General features: G+C 45.5%; 1 protein-coding gene across 1 annotated transcript in view; it reads right to left on the reverse strand.

The window, feature by feature from the left end:
• Positions 1-3,357: 3,357 nt before the first annotated feature.
• FGF13 (fibroblast growth factor 13) overlaps positions 3,358-21,729 on the reverse strand; it is a 118,726-nt gene continuing 100,354 nt past the window's right edge. The window contains exons 4-5 of the mRNA XM_035898710.1: positions 4,740-4,938; positions 3,358-3,494 (exon numbers count right to left, since the gene is read on the reverse strand). Of these exons, the coding sequence (XP_035754603.1) occupies positions 3,358-3,494; positions 4,740-4,938 (336 nt within the window). The remainder of the gene's footprint in view (positions 3,495-4,739; positions 4,939-21,729) is intronic.

Here is a 21,729-nt window from a genome sequence, read left to right on the forward strand (position 1 = left end):
CAGGAAGGTATTGTCCCAGAGTCATCTGTTTATCATTTATGGGTGCTGAAGGATAAGCAAAGACACTAGAGTCTGGCTCCTAAATCTGGTCCTCTGCTGAAGCCACCTTCTTGTCTACCCAAGGGATTTTGCTGGCTGGGTCAGAGTATCACCTTCACTTCACGGTCTGCAAAGGCACATTTAACTCTATTACTCCCTATTAAACCTCAGTCTATGGGTCCAGAGACTACATGTAAAACCCTGGGCAACCCTTTGCCTGTGTACATGAGCTTTTGTCTGCTGTCAGGACTCTATTGAGTATTCCCCGTTCAGTCCATAATACTCTGAAGAAAAAACTATTGTTGAAATAGGTTTGTCAGAAATTTAACGTAATTGCCAGAAGCAGCTGTTTATGGCTCATCTATCACCATATCTCTCTTCTCTTCTCAACCCAAGAGTGGCCTTTGTTAGCTTGGTATATTAGAAACCTTTGAAACTAGGGACTTGGCAGTGAGCACTCACAGCTGATGCCAATGTCAGTACGAAAGATGGGTCAGGCTACAGACCTCAGAAGGGACAATTTGTGGGATGAGCATTTTTCTTTCACTGCAGATGACCTTCACTGTTGGAGCTGTTAGGGATGGGGAATGACAGTAAGATTGCAGCTATAAAGCAAAGCAGCAGACCCTCAGTTATCTTCAGGATAGTAAACGCTCAGCATTGAACAATGTATCTAACAAGCTTTGCCACAAATATGCCTGGTTTTATCTAGTTTTTATGTTCCTAAGGCACTCGGACTCCTTTTTTGGAACATGCACCTCAGTAAGTCTGCTGCTTGGGGTTGGGAGGGTTAAAAGAAATGTTCCACGAGAGCACAGCACACAGCTGAAGGGAACAGATGCTCCAGACTCACCAACTTATCAAAACCTCTGGAGCAATCATGGCCACATCTTCAATTTTTAAGGATTTCTATGGCATTGGTTATGCTCCCACCTTCTTCACCGTTTGGAAAGGGGCGTGCTGAGGACCCCCAGGCCCTCTGAAGGCCAGCAAAATGGTGGCATTTGGGAGGGCAACAGCCTGCTCCAATATGGGAGCTCAGCAAGCCGGAGCTCTTTGCCTACTATTTGCCACAAAACAAGAAATCTAGGAGTTTGATCTGAAACATAATCTCCTTCCCTTCTCGCTCAGCCTCAATCTTTAAAAAAACCCCATGTCCCAGCCTGGTCCGAGGTGACCTTCTGGCTTGGTCCAGTGTCAGGGATGCAGAGCAGACAGCAGAATACCCAATGTGTATTTCAGGCTAACATTTATAGATAGCTTTGTGCCTCCGTTTCCATTTTTCCCTTCCAAAACTGGTTCTTCAGCCACCCATGGTGAGAACTTGTTCCTCCTAGGACTTCTCGAAACACCTTGATGAGTGAAGCTCACCTGTCAGAGCTGCCTGGGTGTTATAGATGAGAAAAGTTCTCACTGATGCTTTTGGAGAGGAAAAGGCAGGAGAGAGGACATTTTCTCTCCGGAGCATGTGCCTAAAGGCAGGAGGCATGGGAGCCTTTTTCCTCGAGACCAGATAAAGCTGGTTCCTAAAGCGTACCTGCAGCGATGCACGGCAAACTCCGAGCACCCTCAGGGTGCCACGCTGGCAGAAGCAGTGCTTGACTTACCAGATCTCCGCGGGACCCCCCTGGCCCGAGGGCTGCGGGGAGGCGCGCTGCGAGGTAGCGCTACGTGGCTGCACTAAGGACGTCTGACAGGGAGGGCAGGCACGGAGAAGCTGGAGAAGCTCAAAGCAGAGGCGTGCAATTCACTGGGGCTCCAGCAGCGCACGGCAGAGGGGCCGTGACCAAGACTTTGTGGCACTTAATCGTCACTATGTTTTGAGTATCTCGACGGGGCATGTTAAGACCAGTTCTAACAATATCCAAAAGAAACAACACGTTCTCATTTGTATAGTGAACGGCATTACAGGGGAATTACCCATTACACAGAAAGATTCTGAACATTAATTACAGTATCTTTTATAACTGTATAATTTAACTGCCAACCCTTTCCCTCGGAATTAATCACGGATGTACATCATATAATCAAACAAGCTTTTTTAAAAAGTACATCGTAATATAAATAGTTTATTCAGTGCATGGTTGTGTATACAACAAATAATAAACAACTCTTTCGTACGAGGCAGAAAGCTGCCTGTACAGAACTATGTCAGTTTTGGAGCACAGAATCCAACGATGATTAATGCACAAAATCTTACACATCATGCAACTCTAGGCCAATATTCCAACTTTCTCCCATGCAACAGACATGATGACCTAAATGGAAACCTAACTACATTTTTTTTTTTTAAACAATTGTTTCCAATAGCATGTATAAGTATATGTTGTTTAGGGGTAACCTGTCCTAACGCTTCCTCCTACACAATATTCACGTGCCCGTTACAGTGAAAGAAGGACTTTTACAAATAAGACGTTTCTTATAAAAAATTAAGTCACCTTAATTCCACAGTTTCTGTCTTTAGAAAAGAAGCCACGACAATAGTTTAACATGACACACAAAATGGAATTAAGAGAAATCTACACTGGAGGATAATTTTATCCCTTTCTGTTAACTTCCACTTGGGATAACAAAACAACTCAATTCCTACAGACTGGGGTTAGCACAAGAACTTTACCAGAAACTACAAATCTATAAAAATTTATATTTCATTGTGTTTAAAACCACAAGAACACTGTTTGCTTGAGCCTGAGACACCAACTCTCAGTTCCAACCCTGAATTTTTAATTATTTTTTTAAAGACATAAAGACCCATTGGAGTTCAGAAATCAAAAAGTTGCACTATTCCAAATTAAAGGATACATTTTTTTATCAAGCCTTAGATATAAAACGGTAAGCCAAGGAAACAACAGAGTTTACATATTTGTTTTTTGTTTGCCCCTATAAAACATACAAGCATTAAAATTTCCTTTGAAGAGCAAAAGTGGTCTTTTTCTGAGTTGGAAAGCAAATTCTTATCAGCAGTGAATGCTGTGAAATGTTTTTGTTTCATATTCCACAAAGCATAGAGGAGAAAGAGAAAGAGAGAGAGGGAAAGAGAGAGAGAGAAAGAGCTGGACATTTCTTCTCCGAGATTTATTCCGCAGTTATGTTTGCTGGCTATCCAAGTGCCTTGTGATATGCACAAGCATATTCTACATTATTGGGGTATATCCCTTGACAACCAGTAGATCTAACGGCTGATAAACGAGTGACCTATGCAAGTTCGGTGGCTTGTCCTGGGCAATTGAACGTTTGGATGAAAGACTGCTAGTAAGAATTCAACTGCATCCAGAGGTAAGGTTCTGTTTAGAGAGCACTTGGCTTGCCTGAACCTGGCTACGTTGACTCATTTTGGCTCATGGATTTACCCCCATTTAGCACTCCTGAAACACTTCTGCTCTTTGTTGGGGTCCCACTTCCAGATCTTGAGAACTCTGTGAGATCGTGGAGAGAAGGCTCTTTGTACATGGCCACTGCAAAGCAAAAGAGAGGCAGCACATCAGCATGTGTTACGGGCTACTCGGTCTGTTGGTGCAAAGTCCGGCTGTGAAACGTCGGGATTTTTCATACAGCAATATGCAGTGTAAGGAGTGAATGAAAGAAACACAGCAAGGAGACCTCTTCCATTTCAAACGCGCCCTAAGAACCTCTGAGGTCTTCAAGGGAACGACAGTTTAGAGAAGGGAAAAACCACAGCTCCCTCCCTCTCCCAGTTAAATCACCCACTGCACGCACTTACAAAACTCTGCAAGATAGACCTAATCTCAACATTCCTTATTAATGGTGAAGTGGCACTGTTGATGGCTGTGATTTGACCTGTTGCTTGTATACGTAGCCTAAGCAGGTGGGTGCGAAAATGGATTTTCAGTCTTCTGTTTCCTTTGTTTTCACACACATTAGAAGTGAGGATCAACCTCAATATCAGTTGCCTAACACCTAGTCCTCAGTGTAGACTGCCAAACTAGTCCAGCATCCACTCAGGGCTATGCACCTTTGAAATACCTTCTCTGATTTTAGAATGACACTGCCTTAAAAGGTTACCGGCAAGCATAACCCAGAAGTAGAAGGCTTCATTCCTCTTAAGGAAGGAGCATATGGAAGCTAGTTCTTCTGGAGAAAAGGAGCGCCTCCATACATCTACTGAGATCTCCCTCTTTGCATTACCAAAGAGGCAGAGAAGTCTGACCACGGTCCTGATTGATTCAGATCCTTCAGTTAACTGGGATGATTGCACGTCCTGGCTTTTAATACACAGCGGTATACGTATGCCACATGCATTATTACCTTTAATGTCATAGGCTGATACCACACTAATTGTGGTTTAATAAGCAATGCATGTCAGAGCTTTGTCTCAGGCAAAAATGGACAAGCAAACATAAAGCTCGGACTGACGAGCTATACAGAACATTGCCGATGGTCTGTGAGCAAATGTTGGAGCCATTCCAGGTAGAGCCTTCATTATCTATAACAGAGACACTGTGGGCTCTGGGCACAAAGAAACCAATGCATGTATTTGGTTAGATTAGAGAAATGCAGAGGTAATGTAGAGAAACCTAAAAAAACCCCCGTAGCTCTGGTTACATTAACAGTGTGTTACAGAACATCATACTCCTGTTATGTAAGTAGCTGAACCCTTCAAATATGTATGCACAGCAATTAAACATCTCTGACATAAGATAATGTCAGTTCAGATAGACGGAGCAAACCCAAGCAATTACCTTTTAATGGTTTTGGAAGAAAGTGTGCTGCAGGTTTATTTTTCTTCACGTGGTTTCCTTTCATTATTTCTCCTTCTTTGTTAAGACCCAAATACCAACCCCGGCCAGACTGTTGCTGTCTGTAGATCATTGAAGAATATGTCACATAGTAGTTTTCAAATACTGATTCTTTGAACTTGCATTCAGGTGTAAAATGCTCCTGTAAGAAAGTAACAGATCAATATGTGCAGTGCTGAATCTCACATCAGTTAATGAAAAAGCATCCAATATTCATTGCTTTCCCGGCACTTAGACGACGTACCTCTCACCCACCACTATCCAATTATGAAACACGGGCCCTAAAAGTATTAACAAAAGAGTAACACAATTTGTAACCCATGAAATGACGCCGTGAGCAGCTCAAAGTAGTGTAACAAAATCTTTCTGAACAACGAGTAAAAAGTCTAAGAGAAGAATTATTGATTGATGCAACTAATGGACATTAGGCGGACGCAGCCCTGATGCCAGCCCCAAGGGACCAGCTGTGGTCCAGCCCCGCAGGCGAGGAGCGCGGCCATGCAATGCCTTTGTGCATTAACTGCTGGCCTTAACTGCTCATGAGGAAAGTGCAATAAAAATTCAAAGCCAGGATGCCATGAGTAAATGGCCGCCTCTTACTAAGCCAGCAATATTAAGTTAGCTTGTAGCAGCTGCCTCTTTGGTCTAACCTATGCTCTTTCTCTGCCCAGCCTATCAGCCACTGAAAGCCCAGCTGCCAGAGACCCATGCGGGCATTAGCCTCTGCTCTGGGACTGCCAAGAGCTACACGGTGCCACAGCTGGATCCAGCTTTAGTCTTCATGTTGAATTGCGCGGCTTCTTTTGGGGAGATGGTATTGGGCTAACAGTTAAAATAAAGAGCACTAATCCAGCAGAGAGACTTTTTCTTCCTGCCAACGGCGTGACTGGCTTTCACTGGGCAAGAGTCTTGACTCAATCAACACGTTTTGGCACTATTGCCCAGATTCAAAAAAGGATACAGGCATGAAACATCATTGTTCTTGGAGGGACCTAAGACCAAAATGTCAGTCCTCCCAGCACCACTCAGCTGCTTCTTAACGCCTCTGGGTGCTTCAGGTTTTTTTAACATTAGGAGTTCTCAAAACATCTCCACCTACGGACCCCTAAAGTCCTTAAAATATGAAAGGGGAAGGGCTGGGTCTGGCCATGCGGATGTTAATCTCACAGCCCTGCCTGTCACCGCAGCGCACAGCAGCCGGCTGCTTGCTGGCCTCTCCTTGCGAAGGCAGCCAGCTTCGGTGGAGCTGCCCTTGTGCTTAAAGCATCCTACAGATGCGTGGAAGAAAGGAGGAAAAATTGTGCTGGCGTAATGATTGTAATTTTGATTTTTAAAAAATCAAAGGAAATTAAATGTCTCAGGAGCTTAAGATGTTCTTATCTAGTTTCTCAAATATTCTTGTGTGAGAAAAAGATAGTATTTAAAAAAAAAACTATACTGTGCATTTTCTGCACATCTTTTGCCATTTTGTCTTCCCATAGGAGAAAGAAAAAAACCTCCCATCCTCTGACTGGCATTTGCTTCAACAAAGAATGTGAAGTAAGCAATTTTCTTCTTTTTTTTTTTCTTGAAGCTAATTGGCTGTTATTTAGTTAATTGACGATAGGTTTCAGTTGCTGTCAAACGGGGATAGTCACTGCATTTTGCAAGATTTCTAAATAAAAGCCTTCCATCAGCGTACCCTGCCCAGCGCTAGCCAGACTATTGCAAGTGTATCATCCAATTAGCAGCAAAATGGAAAACTACAGTGCTCCCACCGGAAGATTATGGTTTATGTACAGTAATTTGGAGCTGTTTCGGGTACAAAAGGCCTGCTTGTAGACAGCAGCAGAGGGTCAGATTGCTAACAGAACCACAACATTTACTCTGGCTCTCTTAGGAAGCAAGTTAACCCCGGTATGAGCAGCAGCAGCCAGCAGCCCGCAGCCTCCCTCGAAACAGGGTGGGGAGACAGAAAGACAGACACTAAAAACCCTCTGTCACCCCTGATTTTTCCCTTGGCTGTGAGGTTTGTGGTAACAAGCTGAGGTGGAAGCCCTGTGCTGCTGTGGGTGAGTCTGCAGTCGAGCCCGTGTACGGCCGGACACCAGCCCGATGGTGCGCGCCGGCCGGCCAGCCTCCCCCCATGGGCATCCCGGCAGCGGTCCCCTCCCCGGAGCACCCCACAGTTCAGCAGTGGCTACCATGGGGGTGATTTCTCGCAACAAACAGCGGGGCAAGGAAATAAAGACACCTCTCTATAATGCGCTCAGTTGCCGTGCTAAGTTCTCTCCCAGTTTTTCTGGCACTAAACCAGCCCACCTCATTCAGCTGGCTGGCTTGGCACGGAATCGCGCTCCTTTGTCTTGACTGACATCTGCTTAATTCCTCAGCTACGGCTGCAGCTTCAGAAAAGCGCTGCACGGTGGGCAAGGCATCCTTCTTGCCAAATAGAAGTTGATCCCACATGAGCTGTTTGCAGAAGCTGAAGTGCTCTGCTTGCTCCTGAATACTAAGCAGCTGCTTACCTTTTGCAAGTGTTTGTTCCCACCCATCGCTTGCCTTTCCTTTAATCCAATGCGTGTCTTTCCTACTCATTAAAAAAAGACCCCGGGAGGAGAACAGCAGAGGGAAGCTCTGAATGAGGAGTGATAGCAAGTGTGCTCCTGATTTGGGGGATATTACAATTAAAATGTACTTTTCTGAGCTTGCCAACCTAACTGGGTATGGACAGGGCTTCTATCAGCACATCAGTTCAAAATACAGCGTAGAGCAGCAAGTGCAAAATGGCCACTACGTTACCTTTGCTGGCAACTTCTTTCCTAATGTACTGAGGAAGTGCAAGTTAAAGCCCCAATTAAAACTGATCTTTTCCAGCTCATATAGTATTGAAAATTTAAATTTAAATTTAAATTTAAATTTAAATATAAATATAAACTGGAAAAGATCAGTTTTAATTGGGGCTTTAACTTGCACTTCCTCAGTACATTAGGAAAGAAGTTGCCAGCAAAGGTAACGTAGTGGCCATTTTGCACTTGCTGCTCTACGCTGTATTTTGAACTGATGTGCTGATAGAAGCCCTGTCCATACCCAGTTAGGTTGGCAAGCTCAGAAAAGTACATTTTAATTGTAATATCCCCCAAATCAGGAGCACACTTGCTATCACTCCTCATTCAGAGCTTCCCTCTGCTGTTCTCCTCCCGGGGTCTTTTTTTAATGAGTAGGAAAGACACGCATTGGATTAAAGGAATATGCGTTGAATTCTAAGGCCATTTTTTCCTGTCTCGCAGCTGTCCTCTTTGTCCGTCTTCACAAAGAAAATAATTCAAATGACTTCTGGGAAGTCCAATGTTACAAATATATTGTTACGCAAAACACGAAAAATAGGTATTTGTGGGAAATAATACTTGGATCTCAGCAGTCAGGGATGATGGCACCGACACGACAGTGAATTGCACTCACCCGAGCCCCTCGCACACGCACCCTAACAATGAATGAGGGAGGGAATGAACGAATGAATGAATGAATAAATAAAAGTGAAAGTGCTGGGTTCACTGTAGTCGTGACTCAGCCGTGCTTAAGTAAGCAAGAAGATGAACTGTCAGGAGCTTCTCCTTGGTTTTGAGCTGATCAGCTGAGCTACTGAACTGTTTCTTCATGAATAGATCTGCAGCTGCATTAAATATGTGAAAAATACTTAAAAAAAGAATAATTTGGTGTATGATAACATGGTTAAAAGGCCTTGTGGCGTGCACTTAAGAGCGGCTGTATTTCCACGCAGCTGACTAGATTACATCTGAAATAATCCAGTCTCTGCCATACAAATACTGCATTACGGGTATGCCAAGGCTAAAATACTATAAAAGCAAAGCTGGAATTCTTCCTGCTCGAATCGTGCAAAAGCCATGTTTCAAGCCAAAGACCATCCAAATTATCAGCCATCACGCCCACCCATGCTGCAGGACTGAATATTAATTCTTCTGGCCCCCAAATGATCATGATGCAGGAATTCAGACTCCCCGTAGACAGAAAATGGGAAATCTGCTTTAAAGAAAGGCATTCAGTGATCTCAAGTTTCTGTTGTATTATAGAAGCCTCTCATCAGGATGGCTGTAGGCACAGTGCACATAAGAGGGCAAAGACATTTGCTCTCTGCTATTTATTGCACACAGTATTTGCATCATGGATGCCATCAGCTGGGGACATCACCAAATACTTTACGGAGTAGTAACCTTAAGTCATTAGGTCAATACTGAGTTTGTTAAATGTCTGTATATCACTATAGGTTGAATGTCCTGCAGCTACCCTACAGCAGTCGGCCAGAACAATCAGAAATTTTATTCAGATGGATTTAGTGCTAAGAGCATGAATAAACAAGAAAAAAAATTAAAGTATTTGGGGAAAGTATTGGGTACTTGGGAAACTTGGAAAATGTTCTTACATATTAGGCATATAATATGTTCCATGGGATCAATGACTATGTCTGCATATGGGATTTATTCTTTATTTTCTCCACTTAATGAAAATTGGATTTTTTTCCCTTCATATCCTGATTTCTTTCAGGACTAAAGTGTAGCCCAGGATTCCATTCTATAATCATGAATTTTTGAAGGAGCCTCTTTAAGGCTCCAGAGTAGTGATTTTCTGCGCCACTGAGCCTGCCTTTTTTTATTAACAGAGATTGATTTTCTCCATCTTGGCATGTGAAGTTCCAGGGTGTATCCTCTGGATCATCACCCTGTAATGTGCAGTGATATCAACAGCACAAGATGTGAATACTTCAACTTTAACGTTATCAGAAATAACAGCTTTTAGATCACCAGTGTGAGAAGACTCTGAAGAAAACGGTATTTCGTGAAGCCATCAAAATCTGTCTGCTATAGGAATGGTGACTTACAATTATCTTGAAGCAATTTCTTCTGGATCAGATATATTACAGTTCCCACAGATAGGTTCCAATCCCACAATATTGTCCACTTTGCTTAAATTTAGCTATTTTGAGGAATCCTAGCGATTTCAGCGGGAGCAACTCACAGGTCTTGTAGGACTGTAATTAGGAAGACTCTTTGACCATGTAATCATGACTGTACAACAGTTGCCAGTCACAGCAAAAGACCTGCTCATCAAAAAGCTGCGTGGGCTTTTGAAGACAGATGCTGCATTAGAGCAGGGAGGAGCTTCATTTTGGCTACGTCTATTCCAGGTGAGCTCCCACAAAGACATTGTAGGTAGCCCAAAGCCCTCTGGAGGTCCTGTAAAGCTGAACTAACTGCTGTTTCAACAAAGAACTACTGCTGAACAGGAATTAGTGGAAGGCTGTAATACCCCTTGAGTTCACTACAATCTGAAGGCATTGTGTACCGGCAATGCAACCGTGTAAAGAAGACATTAAATTCAAAATTAGATAGAAAAGATATACTAAATTCTTTCATCAGGAAAACTACTTACTGTCAGGAGTGATAGGAAGGCCCGATTTTCCTGGAAGGTGATCCCAAACAACTCCATAGGATGGAATTGCCAGGGATATTGCAATCAGGAGGAATTTACCAAGTGAAACAACCTGTCAGGGGTGTGTAAATTTATTTAGGACAAAGCTTCCAGAAAGAGTAAAATGGAGCCCAAGGAAGTAGCTGGATATCCAGCATCTCCAGAGTAAGATTTCAGGTTGTCACTAGGTATTCTCTGAATCTATGAGAAAAGCGTTGAAAAGATCCTGTAATTATTCCCTTGACATTGTTCCTTCACACAGCAAATCAAACGCACAAACTCGGGGAAAAAATGAACACAGTGAACTGAAGCAGAAAACATATTAATTACAAATACAGAGATTTAGAGGTTTAAGTTTTGTTCATTACTCTTTTTCTAGCCTTATCAGTGACTCAGTTATAAAAACTTGTCCAAGTCATCTTTGCCCAGATTTTTAAGTGGCATTTAGGCACATCAATAAATACCTATTTAAAGCTGGGTGCGTCACCTCTCAGCATGCTCTGCCCATGGAATGGATGTACTGCCTGATGACCCCAGGGAAAAAGACTCAGTGACTGTAAACAACACTGAAATTTAATTGAGATGGGAACTATGCATGATCATATTATTGGTCCCCTGTCTTTTGGTGATGCTTCACTTCTACGACTGTGTTGTTTAACCAAAGCACTCCTTAATTGGGGCAAGACAACTAACTCATGATACATGCAGAAGGAAGACACTTTTCTGATTACTGCAGAGGAAATTAATCCTAGTAGAGAAAGACTGTAATGTGGTTTAGAAGTTCTGCAAGATGCCCAGGAGGACACCTCACAGATGTCAAACACAGGCCCCTTTGCTAATCCAGCCCACAAAGTCACGAGATGCAATTTACTTGATATGAATAAGAAAGAGAGAAGATCCACTTTGCCCCCAAAGCTTCTCTCCCCCAGTGCTGAGCTGCACTGAACATTCTGCATCCCTGATGATCCTGGAAGGATGGTGCAGGAAAACCTCTGCCATTTCCTGAATGATCAAGTCCTCTATAAATACTTTAATACCTTCTAATGCTTGTACCTACCCTTTTTTAATTTCTGTGACTTTAGGGCACCAGACTTGCCAGTCATGGCTCAAAATCAGTGAAATTCCAGTCTGATAAAAGGAAGAAACTAGTCTTTAAACACTGCCTATTCTGTGAAACTTGGGAAGGTTCATTAAGCAGTAAATGCCCATCAGGTTGTCTGAGGGCTCTAAACCAGACTAACAGAGAAAACCTGTGTGATACAATTTTACTATTATCTAGAAGCTTCTTTTTAAATCATATTTAATTTTTATTGTTTCACACATATAGAAGCCCTGTTACTGCTTCTGAATCTGTAAACGGAATCCTATACATTAACTGCAATTAAGCCTCTTTGGATAGAGACCTTCTCTACTACTGTAAGCATGCCTTTGGGGTTAAAAAAAAAAAAGATTAGAATAACTTTCTCAATGTCTAGCCAAAGGTTTTATTGCATGATAAAGGCCCATGATTCATGGACCTCACTCCCAGGTTTGGTCAAGGACTGGTTGCCTCTGGTTAAGGTAATCTCCAGTTGAAAAATGGGAAATGGAAGTATCCTGCACGTTTTGTGCGTACTTCCCATATTCTTCTCTAGGCATGTGCCGCTGATCTTCTCTGGACAGTGAACTTGCTGGACCTTGGCTCTGATCTGCTACAACTTCTCATGATCCTCCCTCCTGTGTAACTGAGTCAAGCAGAGGAACTAAACCTTCCTGGCTGAGCAAAAGCACCAAGAGCTGCCCTCTGAGCAGGTCAATTGAAAAGCAAGCGCCTCAATGCCTGACCTGCATGGACATTACAGAGAACAGGGATGTTGGGAAAGATGTGCTCCCTGAAAACATGCTGGGAAAGATCCCGCCTGCTCAACCCGGACAAAAAAATCAAGTCATCTTGCATCACCGAGAGCAGCTGAAGCGGGTAAGAGCCTATACCTAGTGCATAGGTAGCTGTGCGTAGTGTGTGAACACCCCGAGCCTGCTGAGGCTGGTGGCTCATTTCAGCAGCCTTGGGATCATGCCAACTGGAGAATCCTGCTCCCGTTCACCGCTACAGGAGAACTCCCTTTTCCTCTCCATAGGCTCACAATTTTCCCCAGAGCAGCCAATCCTTTTCACAATTTTCCTAAGCTCATTATCTCTGTTTCCTGCGACAGTGGCTTCCACAGGTGAAGCCAGCACTGCAGAAAACATATTTAAAATGTGCCCGTTGTTGTTTTTTGTCCTGAGCCAATTTCTTGTCTTATTTTTTTACAGCTTTCTTCTCTCAGCTTTTAATTTTGGAAAACAGCACATAAAGTACCCAGTGTGCCTCTTCTGTGCCATTCATTACCCCACAGCTCTCTACCATGTCTCTGCTTATTCATCTCTTGTCTTAACTAAGCGGGCCTAATCTTTTTAAATCTCTCCTCATATGAAAGGTTCTCTGTGCCTCTCATCATTTTCATTACCCTTCACTGAATCCTTTCAATTTTTTTTTCCTCTATCGTTTCCAGAACTGAAACACAACATTTAAAAAGAGGCTGTACCATCGAGTTGCATAACGGAGGTGAGATATTTTCAGTCATTTGCCTTATGACAAAGTAAAATGGTCTTTGCTGTTCAGCCTCACTATTGTGCACTCGTACAAAAGTTCTCTATCTTTTAAGTTGCGTCTCTGATAAATACAATCCAATTTTATGGTATTTCTGACCCTCTGATCAATCAGTGTACCCAAGCTTAAAAATTAAAGGAAAGGAGAAGGAAGCCAAAGGCAGATAGGACAGCTTTCTTCCCCAGGACTAGAGCCCCAAAGATGCTAAGCAACCTATTTTACAGCACAGCCATTATTACAGAGATAACCTGCCAGCCATTGCAATCAGATTTCTAGCAGTTATAATTGACATCAAATCCTGGTATTGTCAAATCTCTCTGACATAGCTGTTGTTGCAGAATGTCCTCAGCTTAAGTGTGTCATGCGCTACTTTTGAAAAAAAAAAAATTATCTAAGTTGAAAAACTCCTTTTAAAGCATGGGGACCATGTTCAGCTTTCAGTTACGGACAACCCTGCATCCCACTCATTTTAATGGCCAAGCCCTGAGCCCATAGAATCATAGAATTTGGGTTGGAAGGGACCCCTAGAGGTCATCTAGTCCAACCCCCCTGCAGGAGCAGGGACACCTTTAACCAGATCAGGTTGCTCACAGCCCCGTCCAACCTGGCCTGGAATGTTTCCAGGGATGGGGCCTCCACCACCTCTCTGGGCAACCCGTTCCAGTGTTTCACCACCCTCATTGGAAAGAATTTCTTCCTTAGATCCAGTCTAAACCTACCCTGGTTTAGTTTAAAGCCATTACCCCTTGTCCTGTCACAGCTGGCCCTACTAAAAAGATTTTCCCTGTCTTTCCTATAGGCTCCCTTTCAGTACTGTAAGGCCAGTATTGAATTGCCATTTGCTGAACATGGCCAGTGGCATGAGATGCTGAAGGACTGAGAGGAGCCAGAGCCTTAGGAGACACTGCCACTGCCCTGCTTTGAGTGAACTGCTTGTGGTTTGTTCCTCCGCGTTGCTACTTGCCTGCCAGCTCTCCCTTTGGCTTTGTATGTCACCACCTCAGTGGGACATGGGGACAGAGGAGCCATGCAAAGCCTGGTATCTTCCACTGAGCAGCAACACACTGCAGCAAGATCACACTGAGGAGAAGTCGCTCCGCCAGGCAGATGAGTGTGGCACGAAGAGACATGGCTTTGTCACAGCCCGCCCGCTGCAAGGGGGAGATGCCTGCGAGCTGGCAAGAACAGCCGAGAAAGAAAACACCTTCTTGTCCCAGTAGCCCTTTTATGCAATTACTCTTGTATTTGTCTACATGATCGCTGCCGCCGGGGCAAACCCACACCGCTGCTGCTGGGGCTGCAGAGCGCAGGGCGGCAGCTGTGGGTTAATTTGCTCCTGGAATAAGGTGACTTGGCCGGCGTTTGTTAAAACACCGCCTGGGAGCGAGGGGCAAGAAGGGCAGCACAACCTTTCCGCTGTGCCTTGGTCGTACCATCCTGAAATGGATTGCATTTAGGTGGATTGCAGTTATGTGGGCTGTAAGAGGCTGCGGGAGACGGGTAACCTGGGATGGGGTTCGGCAGGCAGCAGCAGACACACCGGGGCACCCCTGGCCTCATCAGAGAGGGTGGGCAGCGATGCTAGAGCATCGTGCCACCAAACGCTCCCCTGACACTTCTGTGGTCGCAGCTCTCCCAGCGCCGGGGAGCTCCCCAGGCTGGCTCGGCAGAAGTAGCGGGGATCATCAGAAGAGTGTGGGATTTACTGCTGTATCCTAGATACAGGACATCAGCCCTGGGATAAGGAGATGGAAGAGATCTCCTTCAGACTGTCGCCCATGAATTCACTCAGATTTATCCTGAAGTGCTAAAAAACCAGTAATCTAATCAGTGTTTGCAGCAAGTGCTAAATCTGTTTAATTACAAGCAGGGACATGACCCTTTTAGCAGCAGATGCTCCTAAAATTCTATGGAAAAAAAGAAAGCATGCAAAAGTTCCTCTTTTTTAGGGAGGATGAATGAACAACAGTCAGAACAAGTGCTACAGCCCTTCCCGTGGGAATAGGTGATAACGGGGAATGCTGTTTCTGTGGTAACCTGCAACCTGGCTGACAGCCTGTCCGTACAACTGCTGTGCGTTACGGTGGGGAAATGGATGTGGAAGTGATCGCCTTGTCCTTTGCTGCTGTGGGGAGGTGCCACCCCATGTTTCTGACGGCGAACTCATGGAAGCAGTGCTCCCTTCCACCCGAAGGCTGGGCAGGTGGCTCTCCCAAGCACAGCCTCAGCTCAGCTCCGACCTCCCCAAGCTACCACCGTCCGCCTCGCTGACATTAAAGAAGAAAGATGGGGTCTGCCCCAGAGGAAGCGCTAAGAGACAGATGCTGCTGAACAAGCTCTTTTTCTTCACACTAGAAATTGCCTCTGCTCACCGACTGCGAGAAGCTGCAAGCGGAAGATAAATAACAGCGTGAGCTGCAGGAGAAGAAATAATGCCACATTACATCAAACAGGACCTTGCTTCACTGTCAGCTCAGAGCCTATTCCGCACGAAAGGACAGCCCTGCCATTTGGCCTGTATATTTTATTAATGGGGATGCATATTTATGGCGCTATGGATTAGAAGATACTTCGGCGTTCGATACCGTCCTTTGACGCTGGAGTTCTCGGCAAAGGCATTTGCCCTGCCTGCTCCTTCTCCTCGCTGCTCTTCTCTCACCAGACCATCCCCCTGCACTGCCTGGGCTGGAACTGCCGCCGTAGAGGTGCCTCACCTACACCATGTACTGCCAAACATGTTTTGGGAACCCACTGTAAATCCCTGTAAAGTACTAAATGCAGTATAGTCTTTGGACTGGAATTATACACTAAAAATAATATGATTGCCAAACTAATAGGCTTATAAATTAGGTTTTTATCCTCCAAAGTGCTACATTGCATGCTTAATTTTTAACACGGATAATGTCAGTGTCAGGAAAGTTAAGCGGGTCGTTACACTGAACAAAAGCAGTGACTCTTTCAGGACCTGATCCGAAAGGCGTCATGGCCAAGGGAAATACTACCCATGACTTTACCGCGTTTTGGTTAGTTTTCTAATCTTCATGTAGTCTGCCATGAAACATGTATGTCTTGCTTTAAGAAATCAAGGCTATTTGATATTTGTGACTATTAATTCAGCTAACTTGCTTACAGCTGCTGTAAATAAAAAAGATTAAGCCTAATAATAATGGGAATGTCACAGGTTCAAGGAGCTGGTTAGCTCTACCCAGACCAACCCAGCATCTCTGTATGACCAAATGGTAATGAGACCTTTTGAAATGAGCTTGATTTACTGCAATCCATTTATTCATGAATGCCATGGATGGATGTTTTTCAAACCTCAGTAGTCTGACAGTGCCAGGACATTACTGGCTGCCAAAGCCTGCTTCTTGATATAGAGCGGCGACGCTCTTTGGAATTCCTCCGCCCTCATGGCTCCCTAAATTATGCTATTGAACATATGCTGCTAAGAGGATCTCAGAGGGATGTTTGTATCAGACGGCAGGCTAATTGAGGGATTTGAGAGATTTCAGATGGCAAAAACTTTTAAAAACAAGATAATCAAGGATTATACAAGGGAGATGAGCGGTAAGAGTAACCCTCTATCCGAGAGTGATGCTGACTGGCAGAAAACATTTGTTTCAGCAGGTAAAGACCCCACCTGAGAAGGGGACACTTATGCAGAGAACAGGCTAAATTTCTCGCTGTAAACGACATCTATGCATTTCTCATAAGCAACACTTTGAGGGTCGCATTAATGGAAATACAAGTCTGGGGAAGTTTTCCAGCACCTTGCACATGAGAAACTGTGCAGCAGAGCAGAGCCCAACCTCCTCTGCAACAGGCACGGGCCGCAGGAGCCTGCGTGGCGTTTGGGGAAGTCGTGTGCTAGCATTTAAAGCACTGCATTGCTCCAGCAAGCAAGTTGGCACCACGTAGCCTGAGAATGAAGGCTTCATGTTGCAGTCAGTGCCCAAACCGCAGCGCACTCTCCGGCAAAGCCTGAGTACATACCTAGGAACAGCTCAGGCAGCCGAGGAGGGCGGCAAACAGCCCCTTCCCCGCCTCATCAGCCCCTCGGAATCCAGCAGGGAAACTGGACTGAAACATCAGACAGGCCCACGAAGCTGCCTCCAAAACACAGTTTCTCTGGGTTTTATAGTTGTTACTTCTAAATAGGGGCCCCCAGCAAGCCACATAATGCAGACAGAAACAAACATTTCTAATGCCTTGCTTCATGATATGGCTATGCCATTAACATCTAGAGACTGGGCTGAATATTGTATGTCCTCTTCACAGTCCTCCAACAACTTTCCTAATGACGCTAAGAACGCACGCTTTCTTTTTCAGTTTTCTCTAAAGCAAACACACAGCCTAAGAGGAACCCCTGTCCTTCCAAGAGACAGCCTGAGCGCAGAGATAAGCTTATAAAGCTCTGTTTTCTTTCCCACACAGCGATACGGACTTTGCGAGGGTCTGGCATTTGGCTATTTTGCTGCCCCTGGGCTGTGTAACAGATCACTCTAGAGCCAGACTTTTGGGAGACACCGTGCTGCTACTGTCTAAGCAGCAGCAGAGAAACGGGTCCCCAGTAAAACACTTGCAAAGCTAATTTAAACTTGGAAGACACCCAAATGTCTCTGGGAGGTGCAATTTAAAACCCTAACCTAAGATAGCCCGGACTGCAATCGCGGATTTCTGGGAACGGCGTGGAACAGTTGCTCCATGAGCCAAACACTGCGGATCTCTCTATTACAATATTTTGACGGGAGAGCTGTTGCCATTCTGAGTTATCTCACAGAGGAAAAAGTAGCAAAACTCTAAATTCAAACATAGGTATGTCCAATCCCTGGCTTACACAGCTGCACCAGCAAGTCTCTCAGACTTCAGAGACTTTGAGTCGAGGAACATTTAACACCTCAATCTCAATCTCAATCTCTCCAACGTTGTTACCTGTTGAATAGACAGGGAGCTCCCTGAAAGGATTTAGAAGGGTTCTTGCGCAGAGAAATCTTCATCCCTGCATCCTACAAAAAGTTGAATGGTGTGAGCACCTTGATTTTAAAACCAAACCTTGTATCTCTGCTACAGAAAAGTCCTTTTAGGCACAGTTAAAACAAAGAACTGCTGGCACTAGATTAACAGATGCTGTGTGTTGTATTGCGAGGATGAATCTGAAAGGTAAGTAAGTCCAAGGCTTAGTTTGAAAACTACTGTTGCATTTTTTCTTGAGAATCTAAACTGCCTTGGATCAGTTCTGCTTCTAAAATCTGGTTCTCTATTTCCAAGTCAGCAAATAATAGCTGGCTGCAGCTAGCCGGGCAGAGAGCTAAACCACCCTGCAATTGGGACTGTAAAGGTGAGCTTGTCCATCAGGAAAGGTGATCGTCTTTCAATTTACCCACTGGTTGATCTTCCATTTCACTGTTCAGGGCTACCTGTTGTTACTATAACCTAAAAAGCAGCAAAAAAGGCTGAGGGAATAAGGCACAGCAGACCAAAGATTCATGAATCCTATCACCTGCCTTCTGAAGTCTGCACAAGGAATAAAGGGCTGGCAAGTTCAGAAATCCAATTTTCCTCCAGGCAAGCCTTGGACATCTTTGGGCTTTGAGAGTTTTGAGGCTAAGCCTGTGGAGACCAAATGGGGTAACTAAATGCTATTTAAAATCTACCACTGAAATAAAATAAGACTGCCGAAGAAATAAATGGGATTCATCTATCTAAATATCCCCGAGGATCTGAGTCCAAATCTGCACCTGCATGTGCAAGTCCAAGCTCTGATTCATCTCATCTACCTTCAGGCACTTAAAAGAAACACCAAATTAGGAGCTGGGTCAGTCTGGGATTTTCCTGTCCTCAATGAGCATAGCTGGGATAAATTACCCCCGGAGAGGATAAGGGAGGGTAGATCTGTCGCATTTGACTCCTGCACCACAGAACCAGCTCTGCTAAAGCCTCTGGTCCTCTCTGAGCACAGCAAGAAGAGGTGCAACATCCCAGGGCAGCATTGCCATGCCCTGTCCCACCGCCGTGCCCGAAGCCCGGAGACAGCGGCTGGGGGGGCACGGCTCGCATCGCCAGTGCTCGGCCGGGGACTGCGTCCTGCCGGTGGGGAGAGGCAGGGAGGCGAGGGCAGGGGTGGGAGGGGTGGGAACAGGCAGGGACAGGACCCAGGTGGGGATGCAGGGAGAGGAGAGGGCTGAGAGCCATGGTGGGCAAAGCAAACGCGGGGCCAGGCTTTTCCTACCAAACCACTGGCAGAGCACGGCTCGCATCGCCAGTGCTCGGCCGGGGACTGCGTCCTGCCGGTGGGGAGAGGCAGGGAGGCGAGGGCAGGGGTGGGAGGGGTGGGAACAGGCAGGGACAGGACCCAGGTGGGGATGCAGGGAGAGGAGAGGGCTGAGAGCCATGGTGGGCAAAGCAAACGCGGGGCCAGGCTTTTCCTACCAAACCACACACTGAGCTGCAGAGGTGCTGGCCCTGTTCCTCCTCCAGCGTTACTGGGAAGGGGGCAGTAAGGCCAGTCTGTGAGCTCTGCTGGAAGCCTTGGCAGGACTGGTCCATCCCAGTGTGCTGTGGCTCAGCAGAGCTGCGCAGACTGGCCCCAGCTGGCCCCAAGTTGCTGGCCGCCATCACGACGTGAGATGGGTTAAGTGAGCTTTAATATCAACTATTGTATAGAAGAGGATTTCAGTTCTGCTCTCGTCCAAGCCAGGGGAAGTCTGCCCCAGATCAGCCTTGGCATCAGCAGCCTGACTGCTGAAATGGAAAGAAATTACCTTGGGTACATCCGAGATACAGTTTTCGCTTTGCAATATTTACAGGGATTTCTTTCCCCTTCACTGGAACAGCCCCCAAACCTTACAGTCTTATTTTGGCAAAGCTCCCGCTGAAATGAATCACGACTTTGCCTGAGTTACTGCTCCAGGACTGAGCTCTAAATTATTAAAAGCGCATGATATGTAAGAATTTATGTCAATTTTGAAAACAGCTCAGCAAAGGTAGACAAAAATCCTTCTTTGAACCTAGTAGATGGTATGTGGCTGAACTCCCAGCCTGCTTTGAAATCTAAGCCCCAGCTTTTTAGTGAAACACAGTGCCCTTTAAACCTCATATTTTAATCATCATACTTCTGTGCAATGCAGAACTCTTACCTTGTTTCTTTGCTTCGAGTACAACCTCCACCATTACGGGCTTTACAGTGTAAGCGAGCCCCTTGCGTCACGAGCTGACGCTCTCCTCGCGGGGAAGCTGTAGGCTCCCTCCTTTGCTCCCTCTTGCAAAATAACCCACTGTCTGAACAGGCAAATGTACCTTCCCGGAGCGATCTGTCGATATCCCTTCTTGTTCCTACACGGCACCTTCAGGGGACTCAGGCTGAACATCAAATATTGCTTTAGGCACTGCGTTGGCATTTGTAAAATTAGCCATAGGTACCGCAGCGCCTGTAGCTCAACGGGTAATTAACTCTTCCCTGGGTTTGGGGGTTCAGTCTGTGCCACCAGCGCAGCCAGGTGAGTTGGTGGTGTTTTGCTGAACTGGAAGCAATGGCCATCAGACGGGGGCTGGCAGAGCTCCGGGTGCCCAGCCTGATAGGGACTGATCCCAGGGGCACCTGCAAGGGTGACCCCCAGGCCCCCGACCCCAGCCTCCGCCCTTCGCCACATCTGCGGGGGCTCAGAGGGACCAGCTACTCGTGTTTACTTAATTTGTCAACGCCACATAAAAATTCTCATCTTATCAGGGATTCCTAGACTTTCATTACGGTGGAATGTTTTTATAATTATTCCTCACTGGCTTTGCCTGGGATGTCTGAGTGCAGATTAATTGAGTACACCGAGTAATTATTTTCTTTCTGTAGGATATAACAGTTTGGCGGCTGGTCTCTTGTCTTTTTAAGCTCAGACTGGTGAAATTCAGCTCTTTGCTTCAGTGTATCCCATGACTGGATGTTTGTTACTGAGAGGCAGCTTCTGTCAGAGCTGAAAACACAGCCACGCCAGCACAAACTGTAAAATGATGTGGAAGAAAAAGATTAATTTCTTCCCCTAGATTTTGCAAAACCATTACCTGTTTTTGAATGACATTTCAAATTCTACACTGGGAACTGCTAAAGCATTTACATAAGAATGCAAAAATGCACACATTATCACTGCAGGAAGCACTTAAAATTTAAGATAATTATATAGTATGGAAATGATTTCAAAGGACTCAAACAAAATAACAACTAATTCTAGAGAGTCACCCTTTAAGATGATTATTACTCTGCACTACCGCTGATCTCTTGCTAAAAAATCCTTCTCTTTACAATTATATGCACATTATAAATTCCTACTTTGTTCTTCCACCACCAAGCTCCTACAGCTGCCACTGACAAATCTGCATTCTCCGAGAGCTTAACTCGACAGCCAAAACATTCACACTGGGAGCGGAGGTAAAACACACCATTGCCATACCCAGATACAATCCTCCCTGCACCTTCGCCTTACGCCGGGTCCGCTTCTGTGGTTTTCAACACCTCTGGCTTTAAAGGTGCTCGGGTTGAGCGTGGGGCAGGAGCTGCAGGCAGGGGAGTAGGGCAGGGGGGATAAGGGCCAGCCCTGCGCCGGGGGAGAGCCCCGGTGCCCATCCTGCAAACCCGCAGAGCTGCATCTAGGCATAGAGAGTTTGCAACGGGGACGCAGGGAGGATCCCTCTGAGGGACGTGGGATTTCTCTGCTCTGTAATGAGAGGCAGAATAAAGCACCCTCGGCTGCAGCCAGCAGCACGGGTTATACACCAAGCCTCCAGCCCTGTGTTTCAGGGGAGAAACCCCCTCCGCCATTCACCGGTGCTGCCGGGTATGCAGAGAGGAGC

This window comes from Egretta garzetta, unplaced genomic scaffold (assembly GCF_000687185.1).
Source record: "Egretta garzetta isolate BGI_Z169 unplaced genomic scaffold, ASM68718v1 scaffold220, whole genome shotgun sequence".
NCBI lineage: Eukaryota > Metazoa > Chordata > Aves > Pelecaniformes > Ardeidae > Egretta > Egretta garzetta.